Consider the following 21156-nt stretch of genomic DNA (forward strand, 5'->3'; position numbering starts at 1 on the left):
CGTTCATAAACCATGCAAAACGTATAAAAAATTTCACGCAACAATGAAATACTTGAACGAAAACTATCATGTGAATTAACACAACACACCTAAGTGACTCGGTAACACATAAAACTGCGAAGTTTTAAATTAGCGTAAAGATTTTTATTGCTGTTTACAGATGCTTAAAGATGTTTATTGCTGTTTACAGATAAAGCGGTAATAAAAAAATTAACTAAAAAAACTAAATAGAGAAACTAAAAAACTCAGCAAGCGTAATGCATGAATAAAAATGTTAACGCAATGGTCACAGTGCCTTCTTTCAACATATGCATAGTAGTTATTTTATTCTTGAAATTTGTTGTTGCAATGTCTCCTGCAAAAGTTTCTGAATAACAATTTGAGATATATATATTTTCTGAAAAAAAGAAAAAAGAAACCACATATTAGATATATAATTATTAAACAAACAAATCCTACAGATGATTTAATATTTGACTCTTTGATGTTTAAAACTTTATTCCATGATTCTACAACCTGTCCATGATTCCACACACAACCCCTTCCACCTACATTCTGTGATTTGCAACATTCCATTAAGACTTCTTTTGTATTTTTCTAGATTCTTTTCTTCTGCTGTTTACAAGGTGTGGCTCAACCCTATAAATGTGCCACACACAAATACACGTACACATATAAATAAATTCTTTAAGATTAAAATCAGTATAAATTTGTATAAACTAGAGATAAATTTGCTCATATAGATTATGGAAACCATCGCAGCCGGTTTCAGTTTCTTGCAACTTAAATATTGGAAAACAACTGATAAAGTGGTATATGAATCCTACAAAGGAATGTCGAATCTATTCTTATATTTTCACGGCATGTCTTTTTTCGTCGATTCTTCCATTATCTTGATTCCCGATTACGATTAAAACAATCGTCTGTTAAATTTCACGAGACGTTACTGTACAATACAACATAAAATATAACACTGTTGAAAAATTAAATGTTTGCCGTAACGTTCGCGATCTCTTTACATTATGATTAGGTGTTTACATTATGGTTAGGATTAATAAATATTATGATATACACCAAACAGTGCTTAAACAGTGCTAAAACCGGCTTTACACTTTTAATTATGCCGCATGCGACACGATCGCAGGTTGCTCACTTTTAGTAAGGCAAGGCTACGCACATTAGAGAAAATATTACGAATAAAAATAAATATTAAATATTAGAAGTAGAAAATTGATATTATTTCGTTTCAAAACCAGAAAATGAAATGGATTAACGTATTATAAATTAGGGAAATAGGAAATAAGAATTAGAAATAATTAATCCATTCCGTTTCCTTGTTTGAAGTAAAATAGTTCCAAATTGCTCTTCCTATATTTAATATTTATTCTTATTCCTAATATTTTCTCTATTGTGCATAGAGATTAGCGTAGGAATTAACAGCACAGTCGCAGCTTGCGGCACGAATACGGCGGTTGCTGAAAATCGCAGACTAACCCGTCGTTCATAACAGTTCTATCATTTCCTTTCTACATGGTAAATAATAACTGCATCGCAGTACAGACATGAGAATTCCAATACAAGGTGATATGGGTTATTCCGATTATATTTATCGATGCAATAATAGCGGTATCTAAAATGTTCAAATTGAATACTCAGAATATTTATCTCAAACGTTATCTCAAGGATGTTGTCTCAAAGGATGTTGAGAACACATATTCTGTTAATCTTTTTACACATTCTACGCAAGTGTCCCGATAAGCACTCGGAATTTCCAGAAGTGACTTTCAAAGGTAATAATAGTGCTGACATCATGTTACAAATTATTGATAAATAATTACCAAATTATAGGTACAATGTATTGAGTTTGAACAAATCGAATACGGATAAAGATACTGACAAGAAAATTTCGAGTTTAGATCCGATTTAGTCAAGCAAGATTTAGTTTGAACAAATCGAATACGGATAAAGATATTGAAGAGAAAATTTCGAGTTTAGCTCCGATTTAGTCAAGCAGCCTTCTAACGAGTCGTTTTTCATTTATTTGACGTTATATTTTTTTGTATTATAATTTTTCAATGTAGTGAAATTATTATCATTATCATTTCAGTTGTTATTATTATTATTTCTTTATGATGGTAATATTCCATTCTATTATCTATATTCTTTTATCATCATATCAAAGTGTCATTAATTTCATTAACATATCGAAGTATAATTTATTTCAGATAAAATGTAAAGTTAATTAATATTGAAAAGATAATAATACTAATTAAAGTAGTGAAAAAAGAGTGATGCTAATTGCATTACGAAAATTTGACGTTTGTTTAGTTTAATCCTTTTGCTATGGCGGAACTAGTCACCGTTGAACGAGACTTCGCGCGTGCCATAAGCATATATTTAAAATATATATTTCAGTTTATTTAATATATTTAAGCTTATGTATTTAAAATCATTGATACATCATCAAATTAATAACTCCTATTTCGAAATGTGAGTGATATATATCGAGCGACTGCAGTCGCCCGTAGCGAAAGAGTTGAGAAAGGTGTTATTTTTATTAATTGTTTAATTTGATGATGGTTGTAAATTACGAGTATGTCAAAAAGGATACTTAAGGAATAAAATATGTATATGCAAAAATATTTTTATTAGTCAGAAATTTATAATATGTAATATTTCAAAGTTAAATATTACTGTATATATGGCTTTGCTTAATTATTAGGAACTTTATAAACTAATCACGTCAGGCAATATGTAATATTTACATAAATGTACTTAAATTACAGGATCGATAAAAAGATAATGAAGCTTGTTGAACGATTTATATTTATCATAATAACTAAAAAACATTGAGGAAACTTGATATATCACAAAAGACCTTAGATCTAAAGTTGAGCAACCTAAAGTATGAGAGAAAATTTCGAAACCATTTTGGATGGTTGCCTCTTCAGCAATCTCTCGCCTTGCTTTCTGGCTTCAGATTTGCTCGCCTGATCTAGAGATACGTGAACGATCGAGTTCATGACGAAGAGGACACCCGGTAATAATATCAAGTAGGCAAGCAGAAACTTCATTAGCGCATACATTATTTTCTCCAATGGACTGAAGGTTTTGTAGAGACCAGACATATCAAGTTTGTATATATCGCAGAGGCGCATCAAAATCAGCTTGTAATTATTAAAGTAAATGATGCTGCCTATGCCCTGAAAAAGACACTTGGTCATGTGTTGCCATTCCAACGTGAGCGTGCGGAAGTTCGGCTTCATCCAGTGCTCGACGAAGTCCTCGGCGCGTTTGCGCACCTCCGGCAGAGTGCCGCGACAAAAGTTGTAATGGTCCTCGATGCCCAGAAGGTAGCCCAAGCCGCGCCAGAGGTGACAGAACGCCTCCAAGTCTTCCTCGCTGACGTGCACCCCGAACTTCTCCGGGTAGAGCACCGTCAGACCCATGCAAGCGAACTGCGTGCCGGACATGTCACCCTGATTGATCGCCCTCATTTGCATCATTGTGTACGGACACTGCATGTTCTTCGTCCTCGGGCATGTGTTCGCGAACTCCGTCGCGATCGCGCCCATTACGGGACAGTGGGAGTTCGGCACCTTGCTGGTCTCCTGGAACGTCTTGTCGTCCATGCTGCACAGCTTGCGTCTCATGGAGCGGTGCATCCTCCGCACCGCCTGGATGTCGCGGTAAGCCTGGGTTCCTGGACACCAAGGATCGCTCGTGTACCAATTCCTGAAGCGACTGATCGTCGACAAGTATCGCTGGAAGGCACGATACGGCGTGTTGGACTTTTGGCTCAGGATCAGCACCTTCAGCCCGTCGGTGAAGACGAATACCTCGAGCAGGCCCATCAACATGCTTATGGAGAGCATGCTGAAGTAACGCAGGGCGAATTCCTGTCCTCGGCGAAACTTATCCATGTCCAACCATTCCGGCCTCTCGTCGGCCGGTCGGCCGCAATCTCCGTCCTCAAAGACCGCCGGCAGAATAAACCTGAGGGATTCAGGTATGTTTGTGAAGTATTTGCTCGCGTTGCTTATCAGGTGATCGTATTGCTCGGTGATTGCCCAGTTATCGAAGTTTTTCGGCAATTTGTCGTTGTCGAGCTCTTTCTTGCATAATTTTATGAACTCTCTGTACTGGTTGGTGACACAGTCAAATTCGTCTGAATACTCAGAGGTGTTTGTAAAACATTTGCCTGTGTTGTCACTTTCTTTCTTGCAATTATTTTCCATGTTGCTTTTTATTAGAATTGTTTTGGAGCTCTTTTTATAAATGCTCGGTGCCGTTCGTGTAGAGAGCAGCTGTTGCAATTTCCTTGACTCTTCTGTTGTAGAATGGATATTTAAGTTTTCTTGCTGCCGGTATTACTGCTGCATTCGTTTACTGCAAAAAAGAAAAAAACAATTATATTAATAAAATGGCGAATAAATAAAAGTTTAAAAATGTATCATTAATTTTATTATGCCGTATAAATATTTTATCAACACATTCCTTTCCAATGCAGGCTAATTGAGAAAGTACCTACTTAACGAAACCTGTAGCTGGAAGTTGTTTATTTCTTATTCGAAACAAGATTTCTATTCGTATAATTAATAAGAAAATGTTTTATTTTTCGGTGATTGGAACAAGTGAACTTTTATATAAAAATGTATTTAAATCACAACTTATGTTATTATTTTAAGTAAAAATTTGTATCTATAATCTTATAATTAAATTTAATTTAATATTTTGAATCTCTCTCACAATTATAAACGAATGTACATAGAATAAAAAATTCTCTTATTCCTTACTTTTGATGAGAAAGTCTCAGGCAATCAGTCGTAGACCTTAGACTGCATGAATTAGAACACGCTGTTGCTTGTAGCTCTTGCTTCAGTTAAATACAAACTGTTGCATTTCTGCGGATTTCGCGGCGTTTTATAGCGCGTCTCCAGTCCGCCAGTCTTTCCACCACCCGCTACGCAAGCAGGGCGTGTGTGAAAAATATTACGCAGGCAGCTAGCGTAACCGGTTGCCTCCGTTCAACCGTAGCCATTTTCTTTCGTCAGTAAATAATTTTTTTTTATATTGAAAAAAAGCAGTAGGCTCATTAAAAAGAGATCGGAGGAGCTAATGAGAAGTAAAAATAAAATAAGAGTGAAATATGTACCTGTTTTTTAAGAAATCATTAAAAATTTAACTAATCCTGCAATTGTATAAAGAAAAACATAACAATTTGTTTTAATGATAAGACAAATTTCAGTATATTAGGCCATGCGCGCTTTTTTTCATTTCTTTCCTTTTTTTTATTTCAACAAAGAAAAGATAGTAGGCTCATTAATAAAGAGCTCGGAGAAGATAATGAGAAGTAACCGGACAATAAAAATGAGATATGTGTTTTTCAAACAAATAATTAAGCAATATAAGAAAAATTCCATATAAGGACAAATAATTATGCATTTAGTTCATTAAGTGATAACAATTTTACGATAAAAATATAACGATATAAGATATAAAATATAAAATATAAAGATATTTTTATCTTCACCGTAAAATTGTTGTCACTTAATAAACTAAATGCAAATTGATGTTACAAATGTAAAAATTAAAATTTTGCAAAGTAAGTTTGTTGCGCACACATAATAAATCCGTAAAAAATTATTATTATATGTACATCCACTTTTTAAATATTTTCCACCCCGTTTTCTAAAACCTGTGATACAAAGATTGAAATTTATAGATTAAATTATTAATTTTATTATATATATATATTATTTTATTAAATTACATCATAATTGTTAGACATGCTAGCTTACTTTAATCTTCTATAATGATTAACAAATTTAAATCTTTTGCATTTTATATTACGATAATTGATTCTGCATCTTCCATAATTTTATAACAATTTTATTTGTCTACTTTAGTGACGTTTGCTTTTAAAGTTGAAGAGAAGGTTTGGAGATGCTTGGAAATTTCCACTTTTAGAGTTTATCAAGCCTCTTCAGGTTCATCTTCAGGCAACATTACGGTGCATTGGCTGGCGTCAACGCATTCCTTTCTGATGCTGGCTGGTGGGGAAAGTATACCTACTTAACGAAACCTGTAACTGGAAGTTGTTTCTTACTCGGAACAAGATTTCTAGTCGCATTTTCCTCAACAGACTACGTCACGATCAAGTGTACGCGTCAAGAAATGTACGTCAGGATCAAATGCACGCGTCAAGAAATGTACGTCAGGATCAAATACGCGTCACGATCATTTGAAATACTTTGAAGACGATTATTTTACTAATTACTACTTACTATTTTATTTTTAGACTTACTATTATTGTAAGAAATATAAGATACATATTCTGGCAGGAGAAACAGACTTCGAATACTTTGAAGACGATTATTTTACTGATTACTACTTACTATTTTATATTTAGACTTACTATTATTGTAAGAAATATAAGATACCTATTATGGCAAGAGAAACAGACTTTGAATACTTTGAAGATGATTATTTTACTATTTACTACTTACTATTTTAGACTTACTATTATCACACACAGAAAAATATCATTTTATTGCTAAGAAAAGTAATTACTCGGCTTACTTTTCTTTTTTTAAGTAACAATTATCTTTAATAAAGAATATTTTCTTGATAATAGTCTTAAAATATACTCATCACAAATTTTTGATAATCTTATTATCATATACTCAAAAGAAGTAATTATTTTTTGGTGAAGAATATTATAAAATTGTATCGAAGAAAAGTCAGATTTGGCTAATTTAATAAGCAAATAGAATTCTTTTTTAAATTTAATATTCTTGATTAAAGTATTAAACTTACTGGGATCAAAATATATTTTGAATAAATTTGATGCTTATGATAAACTTACGATAGATTTGCGGATATATGAACTTATAAAATACTTAAAACAAGTAATATTTACTTAAATACAGTATGTATTTTTCTGTGTGCATAAGAAATATAAGATACATATTATGGCAGGAAAAACAGACTTTGAATAATATGTAATTACAAGTCAAAATTATATATTTTTAATATAAATTACAAGTCATAATTCATAGTTTCCGAAAATATAAAATTGCAAGTTTAAAAATTGTTAATGCTTTACCTATTCAATTTTTTACTCTTTTTTAACAATTTTTTATTCTTTAATTAATGCGAATAAGCATGTCGAAGTAATGAGAATTTTAATAAAAAACTTGAAAAAATTAATCAAATAAACGTTTTATGACTTTCAAAGCTCTTTGGAATAATGCATTCACAAAGAAGAGGTATAAATGTGTAATAAGTGAACTACAGATTCTAACTGTTTCATAATGTCCGTGCCAACGCTCGTGTGCGGGTAGAGTGCGGTAAACTGAACAAAATAGTCCTTTACTGTTTTGCAATTTTCACAATAATAATTGAGATAGTAATTAAAAAGGATTGACGAATAATCGCGCGTTGCGCGCAGTTAGACCGTAGGCTGTACGCTTCAGGCGTGATAGCAACGAGGATCACACGGTAGCGAAAAATGACAACGCGTGGCGAGAACAGGTATAACACGTGTTGTTTTTTTGGTTGCCGTGCGATCCTCGTTGCTGCCACACCTAAAGCGTACAGCCTACGTTCTAGCTGCGCGCAACGCGCGATTATTCGTCAATCCTTTTTAATTTCAATCCTTCTCAATAATTATTGCAAAAATTGCAAAACAGTAAAAGACTATTTTATTCAGTTTACCGCACTCTACCCGCACACGAGCGTTGGCACGGACATTATGAAACACTCTGTATATGTAAACAATTTATGGAAAGTTCAAAATTACGTCTAAATGGATTGTTTATGACCATTTAGTTTTATAATTTTATACAATATAAATTTTGTATCATAATTTTAAAAAACTATCGTATTTTAAAATAATGAATATTTGATAAGATAAATAATGATAAGGATAATAATGTGTGTGTAGGTAATTCTTATATCACTTGGAAAAAAATGTAAAAGAAAATAAGAATCTGATAAATTTACTGTTAAATTATTCTTGCGTAAGCAATAAAAACGTATGTGATATATTTTTATGGTGAAGCTTGGAAAATGAAAACCAATAAGTGTTAGAAATTCTTTATTGATTACGTCTGTATACGAATATAAACATTTGGATTCAATAATGATGGCGATAGAAAGATTAATGATATAAACTATAATAGTAACGATAATATCTGTCGCAGTAAAATGCGTGCATACACTTGATCAAGATTAATAATAATAAGTAAAAAGAGTAATGTCGATAGCTTTGTAACATTCCGTGAAAAAGACGTGTAAAATATTTCTGTGTATATAAGTGACCATTATAGAACTATTAAAAAAATATGCTCTATATAATAAAAATCGTTAAAACAATGCAAAACGTTATTACAAATCATAAAGACCGCTACGTTATCTTGTAGATACACACAAATATTGTGTGTAATATATAATATATAATCTATGTAAATATCTTTTTATGTATAATTCGTCATCTCTCAATACATTGTTATGTATCATGGCACACTCCTTTAGACATAGAAAGATCCGCACAAACCGATCGCGATGCACACTGTTTACGTAACGATTTTTTCATGTTTAGCCAACATTTATATAAATCAAGGAAATTATTCATATACCGGTTTTCATTCTATCAATTTATAATGCACAACATGACTATGTTTGTAGTCATGTATATGATTATATACAGGCATGACATAAGGTTAAAATAAGTTGATTCATATAAAGTCAACCAAAATAAATGAAATCGATTGTCATTATATGACTTTTCTCATCATTATTGAGAGATCGGTTTCTGCGAATCTAGAAACAAACGTCGCGATAAACAATTATTTAAAAAACATTAATTAATTAACAATAATTAATTAATTATTTAAAAATACACGATGAGAAATGCAGCACGCGCATCGCTTAGGAAGAATCTGATTCAGCCGTATGTTTGGCCGCGTGTCAACGCTCGCGTCAATAAGGCGTCATCTCATGCGCGTCGTTAAATGTATTAGTAAAGCATTCGATTTTTGGTAATATTAGAAATTCCTTAGAATCACTACGAGCACATTAAAAAAGGAAGCGGCAGCTCATTAGACTTTAGGCACTTTTCTTGTTAAGGATTGCGCTTTTCAGAGACGCAGTAATTTCCTGAATTTTGTATATATATATATATATATATGCACTAAAAGATATTTATACAGTAGCCTATCTATTCGCAAAAGACTAATCATTGCACTAACAGATCACCCGCGGAAGCCTAATTAGGCCACAGTCGAGCATAAGCTTACATTAACAAACTCGATGAGAACGAGCCACCGCCTGTACAAATCGCGCGCTAGAAAAAAAAATGTGGAAGTCAGATTGAGAGAAATATTACTTCACGATAGCGGAAAATCAGAATAAATAAAAGACTCAATGCAAGAAAAGGGTTAATGAAGACAGCGGAAAGTGTTAATAGCATTCGCGTCGCCGGGCCGGTCTCGGCGCCGCGCGACGTTGGAAAAATTAATAAAATTAAATGATATGTTGCTTCTCTTGTTAATTCGTGGTTCTTAGACCGTAAACGAGTAAACGTAAAATTAGATCTACATTAAATCAAGCGCAATTACATATCTCTATTATCCTCAAGACAATGCGGTAAGCGATAAAAAGGAAAAAAAAACTCACTGCGCGAACACAAAAGCGGACAGTTTGTGCTCTCCTGATATTAATATTACGTGCAATCAACTAGTCCCGTAAGATCCATCGGTTAAGTTAGGAAAAATGGCCATGGCTCGTGGCTGCGCAACATCCACGAATAAATACGCTCGTAAGGCTACTGATCGAAAGCACGAGTGTTACATCTATCTAAGGGCACTTTCTATTCTTTCACTAATAAATTACTCGCCGCGTTCTCTTCGCCTTGTCAAAATGCGTTTACAATTAATCAAACGTAAACCTATGACACATGGCAAACCATTTTTGACAAAGCTAGCAACTTCCATTTGTTTGTACGCTGTTCTTCGTCGAGCATCATCGCGAATGCTTTCATTTCAATCTCTATTCGAAACTCGAAACATGATTTTACTTAAAAATTGTGTTCTTTGTCTGTTGTATTGACATAATCTTAAATCGTATCTTTCCATAATGCAATTTCTTAGGCCACGCGAAGTATATGATATTACGAATTATTTTTCCCTAAAAATGAGTTCTGGACGAGAAATTATCGGCTTCATCGGTTCGTTATTTTCATCTTTACTGCTTATCATCGTAGCGGAAAGTCTTCGTGTTGGACTCCTGCCGGCTCGACATGGTCATAGTGACGGTTTTCTTCTCCGTAACTTTGTGCGTCGTCGACTTCATACGTTCCTCGACGCTGTCGACGTTGTCGAGACCCTTGAACGTCGACAGTTCGTTGCCCGACGTTGCGTACTCCTTGGTCTCCTCGGTGGCTTCGTAATTGGAGCTGCTGCTACTTTTACCAGGCGTCGATGTGTACATCTTCGTCGTGATGGTCTCGATTCTACCGCCAGGAATGACCTTGCTCTCGACGTTCTTGAACGTCTGATGTTGCGGCACGCCGCTGCTGAACCGCTGGGTGTCCACTTGCTTCTCGGAGCGGAACGTGCTCATCGGGCTGACGCCTGAGAACCGATCGTTCGGATACTTCTGTTGATCCTGCGGCGACTTCCGATCCTCGAAAGTGTGCTCCAGCGTGGCTTTGGGAGTCGGCGACTTTGTTGTCGCGTATGAGATATGCTGCGGCGGCGGATACGAAGCATATCCGTCCGTGTGCTTCCTGTCGGTGGCGTAACTCTCCTGATTGATTCGCCGCTCAATCGAGCTGTACTGAGCGGGCGAATTGTCTGTTATGATCTTTCTCTCGGTGATGACGTATGGATTTCTGTCCTGATGACTGTCGATGATGTATTTTCGATCCAGGGAGCCGTACTGGTTCTCCAAGGTCGATCGATACTGGCTGTCCTTCATCCTTCTCTCAAGCGTGCTCTGCGTGGAGTGCACCTTCTCCGGACTGACCAGGTTCTGCCGATCGCTGCCGGCGAATTGGTGACTGATGTGCTGCGTGGTGGATTGCAGCTGGTCCAGAGTGTGATTCATCGTCTGAATGGGCGAGGGCGCGTTCGGCGGCTCGTACGCCCTCGTCTCGTATCGCGTGGTGTAGCTCTGATAGCCGCTCTGCTCCGCCGACACATCGCCGTCGCCGTCCGACAGATCTGGACGGTTCTTGTACTTAGCCAGACGAATGGCGGTCAGCCTGCCACGCGCCTCCTCCAACTCGCGCTCAATTCGCAACACCTCCGAGCGTGCGTCGATTTCCTGCGCGATACCGCCGACCATGCGGCGGTTCAGGACCAAGGAGCGGTCCTCCTCTTGCTGGATAGCCTGTTGCGCAGCACGTACGAGATTATCGGTGGCACGTTTCACAGCGTTTCCGGCCGCTTGCAGACGTTTAGTGCTCTCGCTGTCAGGGTCGGCTTTGACCTTGCAAGCAACCAACAGTTGCGCCGTGCTGCTGGCAACCTGCTTAGCGCTGGAAATCAACTTTTCCTCGGAGCTTACTCCTTGAACGAGAGCGTTCGCGGATTCCACGAGGCTATGCGTGGCGGCTGCCACCAATCGAGCGGCTGAAATCAAACCTTCGGACCATTGACCGTCGTCGGAGCTGGTCAACGGCGTGCGCGACACTTTGCCGGTGGCGATGAGCTCCCGTTGAGCGGCACTGGCGGCTTTTATCAGCGCCGAGGTGGCGGCGGCGATTGATTTCGCGGCCTCCAAGATCATCTCGTCAAAATTCATATCTTCGTTGGTCTCCTGTTGAACGAGAAAGTACACAATAGTACGATTTCAAACATTTTTTTCAAAGCTCTTGTATTAAATATTCAATTAAGAAAGAAAATATAGTATATTCACCGCAACTCTCTTAGAAACTATTCTACAATTTATTATAACCGTGAACTAATGTCCAGATGCTTACCCGCTGCAAACGCTGATTTCCCCGATCGCCGTAATAATATGTTCGATTCTCGGTCGATCATTTATAACGACCAAGAAAATCAAACATATCTCACGGAGATTAGAAACAACGACCATCCACATACTGTATCGCATCGTCGTAAACAAACACGGGGCATTATCGATAAAAATTCACCTGAATGCTTCTCCTCGGTCTCAGGCTGGCCAGCTTCTTGGCGGCTGCGTCAATACTGGCGGCCGCTCCGAGCAGTTCGTTCTCCGCGATCACCGTCGGATCGTCGGGATCGACCCAATCGTTACCCTTCAACAGCTCCGCCACCGCCACCAATTCCGTCACACTCTGCGCGATCTTGCGCGAGATCGCCGGCAGCGTATGCTTGGCGTCGCCCGACCTGGACGAGATCTGCAGGATGGCCTGCAGCAACTCGCGATAGTTGATGGCGACGTCGTGGCCCGCCTGTAGAGTGCGATCGCGCAGCTCGGCGGTCTCGGCGCAGTTGTAGGCCGCGCCCTTGCAGATGGTCAGCATGTCGCTGATCGCCTTCCGGCCCATGTTCGCCGCGGCGATTATGTCGTCCTGCTTGCAGCTGTTCCCGGCGGCGACCGCCTTCGCCGTCGATATCGTGATGCTCTTCGTGCAGCGCACGAGGTCCTCCGGCGTCACGTTGCTCTTCTGAGTCTCCGGCGTGTTGAGCGCGCGAATCTCCTGCGCTATCGCCTCGATCGTGGACTCCAGCGCCCGCGTGCCGCGCGTGTGCTCGTCTTCCACGGCTTTCACGGTCTTCAGCAGCGACGTCACGTTGGTCACCATCACCTAAGCGGAGAACAAAGTGATATGAATGTTAGGAATATTAGTCCGCAAATCGTTTTCGCACTTGACACGTCGATGTGGAGTTGGAATAATACAGTTAGTGTTTTAAATAATGAATATTAAAGGTTAAATAATCTTAAAATAAAAACGCAATACTGCTATTGTGTTAACACACAATTAGTAGCCGATTAATCTGTGCTCGCAGCGCGTGTCGTGGTTACATGAGCCAATCTTTTGATGATTCTGAATTTTTCAGCGATGTGAAACGATAAGCAGAATTATGCGAAAGCGCAATAATCAACTGAAAGTCTGTTAATAGTTCAAACGCATCGGCTGAATAGAACGTACGTACCTAGCGATGATTCGATAAAGTATATGTTTCGATTACGAATTAAATATCTAGTGAGAAACCAACGTTTCAAAACGAATGGATTTCTAACGAAGATAATAAACTCATTGGGCGAAATAATTTTATAATATATTTTTCAGAATATATAAAAAGATTCTTAACATAATATTGCACAATTATTTTTGACGCAACTCGAACCTATTTATTTATGTTATGTGGCTCTAAATATTTCAAAATCCACTTCTAAGCCACCACAATTTTTTCATCAATAATTATAAGAAACAAAAATCGTTTTGACAGATAAACTTATTACAATGATATTTTATATATCGTATACAAGATTGCGATAAAAATGATTTTGTTATATAAACTTCATTAATTGTTAAAACAGAGATTAATATATCTCGTAACTACATCATATTCCACATAAGAATATCAAACATGTAATGTAAATATTGGACTATCCACGTTTCGTGTATCTCATACAAGATTGCGATGGAAAATGCAATAAATATGAGAAGCAAAAATGATTTTGATAAGTAAATTTCATTAATTGTTAATGCAAGAATTGATATATCTCGCAATTTCGTAACAGCATAGAAATATTAAGCACGTAATATTAGCTACTTCGTATACACATATCTCATACAAGAGACTGCGATAGAAAATGCAATGATGAGGAGGGAACGGAAAATCCGGCTACATGAGCAACAGTAAGTCGGACGTCCGTTGAGCCGGCTGAGAGCTCTCGGAAGTGGAGAGCAGGCGGATTAGCTCCTCCTCTTGATCGGACACGAACCATTCCGATTCCGAGCCGCCGACGTCGCTCAGATGCACGAACTGCTGCTGCAGCTGTCGCTCTAAGACCTGTCCGGAATCGGCCAGACCAAAATCGTCAATGAGACTCGTATTAAAGTCCACCCATTCGCATCATGTCGCAGCATTCAAGGTATTATCGAGTTAAGTACACTACTGCTATTATCGCGAGTCTCGACACATTCGAGGGAAGTGAGAAGAAGCGTGTACAACAGAGGCGGAGTCGTTAAACAAACAATCATATTCTCTACAAAAAAAAAAAAAAAAAAAAAAAGGAAAAAAAAAGAAGAAAGAACGCCTTCCGCCGGATAAAACACATCCGCCGCTCAGATACGTCACACACAGATAGATATAAAGCTACATAGGGGCGATTCAAGGTGGACTTTAATAGCGCCAATCATAATTTCGGCCTGGGCACTCCCCGCCCTGCGATTTCGCACGATCGTGCACGACGTCGGCGACGATTATCATTCTTTGCGTGAACGTCGATTTTAGTAGAGAAAATGAAGTCGGTTAGAGGCAAATAACGGACAGATTCGTCACAATGTGTCAATTAAAGTCCACCCCAAAAGAAAAATGCTCCGAGAAGGATACGCAGTCTCTACAACAGTTAGGCTTCACACTGCCGCAAACTCGGCGAGTTAATCGATTAAAGAGGAACACGAAACTCGTCATTAATCTCCGCGGATGCTTTGCAAGATTCAAATCCGTTTGAAATCAGTATCTGTGAGAAGGACTGGACGTGGGTTCTTTCGGTAAATTAATCGGCCAGAAAGATCCGTTAGAACTTCGTTAGAATATTCATCGCGCTTAATCTTCGACGAATGCTTCGATGCAAAGTTGATGCGCCGCAATGTTAGTCAATCCATCTAGACAAAATCGCTGCAAATGCCGCAACAAAAATCTGCCGATTACTTCGCTGCAAACAGACTTCTTTTTTTAACCAAGCGTGTCCAACTGGGTTAATCTGAAGCGACAATGAAAGCGCGCGAGTAATCAGCTCCACTTTTACTGTTAGAGAACCAACGGCGTCAAGTTAGACAATCAAAAACAAAGCGGGGGAATGTTCGAACAAGCGTTACCTTAGCAGAATCCTTGAGATGCGCCATGCTCGGGTCGTTGATCGGCTTGCCGCTCGCGGCTTTGGTGGCGTGTATGAGATCGCCGAGTGCGGAGGCGACGTCCTTCACGGCGTTGATCAGCATCACTTGGGCCTCCGGATTTTGACTGCCGAGGCTGGCCGCTCCGTACTTGACAACCTCGGCGAGCTGAACGATGGTCGACACCGCGTTCTGCGCCGCGACGGCCAGCTGCTCCTGCGAGGAAGCCGCTCCGGCTACCAGAGTCTTCGTGTCTTCCACCAAGGCCTTTGCGGTTTGCAGTATGTGCTCGCGATGATCGGCGAACGTGTCGCTCTCGTTCTCGGCGTGCAGTGTGCCGGCGGTGGCGAACATGATGGTGGTGTCGAGGTCGCCGATGATGCCGGAAACGGTGCTGGCGGCGTTGATACACGCTTGAGTACCGCGTGAGCCCGCCTGCAGAGCAGCTAACACCTGCGACACCTTCTCGGTCACAATCTTACTGTGCTCCGCAACCTCTCGCTGAGCGTACGCGTCACCGGGTGACATCTGGCAGGTGCCAGCGGCGCGCACGATGTCCGCGCAAGCTCGGCCAAGTTCTTGAACGCCGGTACGAAGCCTGGCGGATACGTCGGCGTTGGAAGCGGCTGCAGAGGCTCCTGATGTGTCGCGGGCGAGTTGTGTGTATTTGTGTGATATGTCGACCGCGAGGGGACCCAATCTGGCCACATCTATGCTTGATTTCGTTGACTAAAACAAAAAAAAGTATTTAAACATTGTGAATTACATATTTTGTTATGATTAAATCTTTTACACAATTTTTAATGAATTTTTAATGAATAGAAAAATTTAATACAAAAATGACAAAGTTTATGAAGTATTCTATCTGATATAAAAATTTTTGAAGTAAATATTTATTTCATAAGATTTTTAATTTTCTGTTTTTGCTTAATAGAAGAATTCAATATAAAAATGGCAAATTTTTGCATCTATCTTTTATAAAACAAATATATCAGATTATATAACCGCCTACCATCTCTTGTGCCAGCCGAGCGATCTCTTTAGCGGCTTCAACCATCCTCGTTTGATAGTCCACGTAAGAATCTACAGTGTCGATAGTGGACATTCTGTGATCCTCTAATCTAACCATTGCGCGAGAAATCGTGTCGATCAAACCAGTGACGATGCCCGCGGATGTTGATATGGTCTCCAGAGTATTTTGCAGTTCTTGAAGCGCGTCCTTGGTCGACTCGACGGTTTCGTCCACTTCGGAGTGCAACGCGACGGCCTTCGGATTGCCGCCGGATTCCTTCGTGACGTAAATCAATTGCAGGGCGGACTCGGCGACGGTCTTCGTTTGATCAAGCAGCACCATTTGCTGCTTCGACTGCACCATATTGGACGCGGCGCCGATCGCGCCGGAGACGAGAGGCTCCGAGTACAGGGCGATCTGATTGACGGCGTGGCCGACGTTCTCCGCCTCGTATTTCGCGGCGATGCGCAACGGCTCCAGCTTCTCGCGCAACTCGCTCGCGCTGCTCTCCATCTGATCGGTGAATCCCTGGACGGTGTTCTCGCGACGCGGCACCAGCGTCTGCGAAACCGCGCTCAGCGAGATGGCGTCCAGCTCGCGTATCCGCGCCGACAGCTTCTCGATCGCGGCGTCGCACTCTTTCTGACCGGGTGCCTTGTCGCGAATCGACGCTACCAGCGATTTGATGGAATCGCTAACACTCTTGCTGTGATTGGCCAGTAGTTGCCAGGTTGGCGGATCCTTCGGACTGATCGCGAGACTCTTCGCTGCTTGCACCATGGCGCACGAGCCGTCGATGATAGACTTGCCGGCGCTGGTGATCGGCTCTTGCGCGGCTCGAGCGGCGATCGAGATCTTCGCCGGTTGACTCGCAAATTCGGGGGAGCTCGCAAACGTGCAGAGATTGTCGACCGCCTCGAGCAGAGGTTTCGTCGCTTCCGCGCACTTCTCGCGATTAATGTCGGAATAATTTTGATCAAGTGCCTTAATCTCTTTGACGAGGCACGCCGTCGAGTTTGCGACGTCCTTGGCGGACTGAACGAAGTGACGTTTCGCCACCGGATTGCTGGTCTTGCTGGAGGCGACTCTGCACGCGTTGCACAGGGCGCTGGTGTGCTTGGCAATCATAGTGGCAGCTGAGAGAACTTGTTGCTGCGTGCTGGTGGGATTGCCGAGGCTCTGGCAGCCGCTTTGGATGGCTTGCGCCGCCCGTAAGAACTGCGCCTGATCCACCAAGCCTGGTTTACCCGCCACCGATGTCGGATCGCTCACTCCTGCCAAATAAGCCGCCTGAGCCGCGGCTTCGATCAGGCCGCAGATCGATGAGGAAACTCCGCGAACGGCAACGGAGAAATGCTCGTGCTCCGATTTCTTCGCGTGATTCGCGATGCCGGTCATGCCGTCGCCGAGGCTCTTGCTCTTCTCCATCACGGTTTCCAAGCACTCGAAGTACGAGGCGTCGGAGAACGGCTGGCTCGGATTGTCCAGCAGTGATCGCATGGACTGGATGTTCCTGATAGCGTTGTCGCACTCGTTCTGCCCGGGCGCCGCCGAGGTACACACGTCTACGAGGTAATTGATGGAGTCCGTGACGGCGCGAGCCGCCGCCGACAGCTGATTCTTCGCGTTCGGCGCGGTGGGATCGGCCGCGACCGATTTCGCGGTCACGAGCAGCTTGCTGGATGTCATGCTGACGTTTCTCAGTGATATTACTACTTGAGTGCGTGTCTCAATCGATGTCTGACTCGCCATTTCCATACCCACGCCCAACAAATCACCGAAGGCATTGGTGAATTGCTTCGACGAGCTCGCTAGCTGCACCGGCGAACGCACGGATGACACCACGCTCGACGACGCGTCGTTCAGATTAACGGCCGCGTTATTCAGGTCGCTCTGCAATTGCCTGCGAAATAGAAGTTGCGAGATATATAACAGAATTCAAATAACATGTACCTATCGTAATGTGAATTATTCAATGAGCGATAAGAATATGTGAGGTAATAAAAGAAAGTGGAACAAGACTGTTTGCAAAGCTGCTCACCCATAACTCTTGTTTGTTTGCGGGAACTCGTTTATGCCGAGCACTTGAGTCATGTCGTCGATGTTGCGTATGGCTTCGTCCACGTCTCTCTGCCCGGGCAGGCAGGAGACGCACTTGTTCAGAGAAATGGAGACGTCTTTGGCAACCGCGGCTAAGTTGATCTCGTTCTCGGGATCGTCGGGATTCTTCAGCACGCGCCGCGCTTCCTTCACCAGATACAGCGATCGCAGAATCACGTCGTCGGCTGTCATCAGCACCTTCTTCTGCGTCTCCGGCTGATCAGATGTAGCAGCCACGCCGCGAACAGCATAAGTGAGATCTTTCAGGGCAGACGCCGTTTCTCTGGCGGCGCTTCCGGTGTAATTCTCATTGCCCTGCTTGGCAGCGGACAACAGCTGCGCCATGGCAAATCCTACGTTTTTGGACGAGGCGCCGAGTCGCAGAGCGGTGGATTCCGTCGTTTCCTCCGGTAGTGGTCTCAACGAAGCGGCCTCCACGGCGCGATAAAATTCTCCCAACTCGTCCTTCAAGCTGTTGATCAGCTCTTCTGCAGCGTCGAGCTCCAAACCGCCGCAAGCTATTCTAGCACGCGTCACTGCCGATCGCAGATCCGCCAATGAGGATCCCAACTGCTGCGACGTGTTGTTTAGCTGCATTGCGGACGCCTGATCGGTAACCGTCGGTAAAACAGCCCTGACCGCCTTCACTACGGAAGTACCTGGCTGCAGGAATTGCTCGGAGGCGTTTATGAGATTCAATTGCGCCGTAGGGTTGTCCGGTTGCATCTGCGTGCCCTTCACTCCCGATACCAAATGTGGAATGTGCTGCGCTATTGTGCGACACTCCATGTTGAGCTCTTCTTGGCTGGCCGGATTGGTGTTGTGATGCCCGGCGCCGGAAGATGCCGCGATGCACTGCGTGGCGGTTGAAGCTGCCTGTTTGGCGCAAACCTCCAAGTGCGTGATGAGTTTCCTGCGCAACGCCGGAGTGGCCGCTGCGGTGGTCGCAGCTCGCAGCTCCTCCGCCGCTTGGCGCAGTTGATCTTGCATCTTGGCGTCGTGTGGACTGCTGGCGCACTGTCGCGCCGCCTCCACCATCTTGGCAGTGGCGTCGGCGAGCAGCTTCGCCGCCGCTAAGAGACGCTGCTGCTGCTCCGAATCCGTCTGTCTTTCCGCTTCGCCTTTGATGCTTTGAATCAATTGCGCGGTAGCTTGGCCGACTATTCTTGCTTGTCGCACCATCTCGCCGGCGTCGCCGGTGCTGGCGAAGAGCTTGTCCGTCGCAACTAAGATAGTTTCCACCGCGCCTTCCTGGATGGATTCCCTTGCGCGCTCTCTTCTCGTCGCGGCCTTGATGTGATCGAGGAGATCGTTCAAGGTGCGGCTGACCTCGTTGGCGGCGGCGCTCAGCTCCTTCAGCAAGTTCTCGTCGCTGCACGTCTCGTTGCAGACTTGAACCAAGCGCTCCACCGCCTTGGTCACCTCGCGAACGGCGTTCATCAGCTGAGTCTGACAGGCGGGCGAGTGTAAAGTCGGCGCCACTACCTTTGCGCAGGCCACCAGTTGTGACGTAGCGAGCGCGCATTGCGTCGCAGCTGATATAACTCTGTTCTGAGTCGCAGAGTCCTCGCACGTGGCTGCGATGTTCTTCGCCTTCAATACCAGAGCGGCGGTGGTGTTGGCTACCGCTTTGGCCAGCGCGAGTAGCATGTCCTGCAGTTCACGATTTGAATCGTCTTCTTCTCCAATAGTCGTCAATACCTGGTGCGATGCCTCGCCCACTCGCGATGCAGCGTTCAATAGATTCTGTCGCGGCTAAAATATAAGCGAAAAATAATTCACACAATGTTCGAAAATATATAAAATAATAGAAATGCAGATTGAATAACTATAAAGTGTTTAATTAAGTGAATAATTATAAGGTATTGAATTAAGTAAACTTTGTAAAATCTTTGCAGTTTCTACAAGTGCATCTTCTAAAGATCGAAGACTATCGTGTCTGCAGATCTAATCTCATCTGCGCTACAAAGCTCAAGTGTTAGTGCTTACATATTGTTCGTAGAGCGTAGATGTTATGTGGAAAGGCTGCAGGAAAAGAAGAGACTTGAAATAACGCTCAACGGTCGATTAATCACAATTCTAACTCGCTATAATCTTTTAGACACTTTTCTTTTTTATCAATCGCGACAGACTCACCTCTTTCGTTTCCGGTTCGGTGGCCTTCAGCAGATCCGAAAACGCCGAGCAGAGTTTTCTGGCGGCGTCTAGGAGTCGTTCGCCGGACGACTCGTCGTCCATGAGAGCGGCGATCATCCGCACGCCCTTCGTCATCTCCGGCAGATTCGTCGCGATCGTGGTAATCGCGGCTCCCACCGCGGTGTGATCGACATCGTCCGCCGGTCCGGAGGTCAGCGTGACCACCTGAGCGGTCGCGGCGTTCATCGCCGCGATCTGCGAGCCCACGTTCTGCTTGTGGGTGTCGATGGTCTGCTCGATCCATCTCAGGGAAGCCGGATCCGTGCCGAGCTCGGGCAGCTGGGCCTTCGTCGAGAGTTCCGTCTCGGCGATGTGGATCACCTCGTGACCAGCGGTGATGGTCGACAGTAAGGCACGTTGCGGTTCAGACAGGACGGATGTCACTTTAGTTTGTTGGACCTAGTTTCATACAATCGTATATTGCACAAGCATCTTCTCCGGCCTTCTCGAAGCCGATTGATCGGATCGGAAATAGTTCTCGCGAAAGAAATGCAACACTCTGCTTATGACGATCAATCAACATAAACGGAATGCGCGTACATAAGGAAGCGATAAACTGCAACGAGTGCTATGTTGCGGCGATACAGAGTTTACTGATCGAACGAGTGTTTCTCGTCGCACGAGAGCGCGATTGATTTGCACGCAGAGAGTTTATCCGCCAGTAAGCGCTGTACCGGGATGCCAATCGACGGGCGTAAAACGCAAATGAATCAAACGGCGAAAGTAAAACGGATTATCCATAAATTGAGGAGTAAACAGATAACTGAAAGTCTTACTGTAAATG

General features: G+C 42.5%; 2 protein-coding genes across 6 annotated transcripts in view; both read right to left on the reverse strand.

Annotated features, from left to right (window-relative positions):
• Positions 1-2808: 2808 nt before the first annotated feature.
• Positions 2809-4949, reverse strand: LOC105671877 (uncharacterized). Its single transcript, XM_012366388.2, has 2 exons — positions 4797-4949; positions 2809-4389 (listed from the first exon to the last, which is right to left on the reverse strand). The coding sequence occupies exon 2, from the start codon at positions 4236-4238 to the stop codon at positions 2901-2903; it is 1338 nt and encodes a 445-aa protein (XP_012221811.1). The 5' UTR covers positions 4239-4389; positions 4797-4949; the 3' UTR covers positions 2809-2900.
• A 3139-nt stretch (positions 4950-8088) lies between these two features.
• rhea (Talin_middle and talin-RS domain-containing protein rhea) overlaps positions 8089-21156 on the reverse strand; it is a 42209-nt gene continuing 29141 nt past the window's right edge. For 3 of the 5 annotated variants that reach the window (XM_012366463.2, XM_067353347.1, XM_067353348.1), the window contains 7 exons: positions 20313-20771; positions 20166-20201; positions 18118-19931; positions 16077-17979; positions 15047-15793; positions 12164-12802; positions 8089-11826 (listed from right to left, as the gene is read on the reverse strand). In XM_012366463.2, coding sequence (XP_012221886.1) covers positions 10249-11826; positions 12164-12802; positions 15047-15793; positions 16077-17979; positions 18118-19931; positions 20166-20201; positions 20313-20771 — 7176 coding nt within the window. In that variant the 3' untranslated portion in view covers positions 8089-10248. Of the gene's footprint in view, positions 11827-12163; positions 12803-13255; positions 14016-15046; positions 15794-16076; positions 17980-18117; positions 19932-20165; positions 20202-20312; positions 20772-21156 lie in introns of those variants that run through there. The other 2 variants (XM_067353346.1, XM_067353349.1) reach the window with 2 other exon arrangements.

Source organism: Linepithema humile, chromosome 4, assembly GCF_040581485.1.
Source record: "Linepithema humile isolate Giens D197 chromosome 4, Lhum_UNIL_v1.0, whole genome shotgun sequence".
Classification (NCBI taxonomy): Eukaryota; Metazoa; Arthropoda; class Insecta; order Hymenoptera; family Formicidae; genus Linepithema; species Linepithema humile.

Excerpts from the sequence above, each read along its gene's own strand:
- LOC105671877 (XM_012366388.2), bottom strand. The coding sequence starts at position 4,238 with ATGGAAAATAATTGCAAGAAAGAAAGTGACAACACAGGCAAATGTTTT.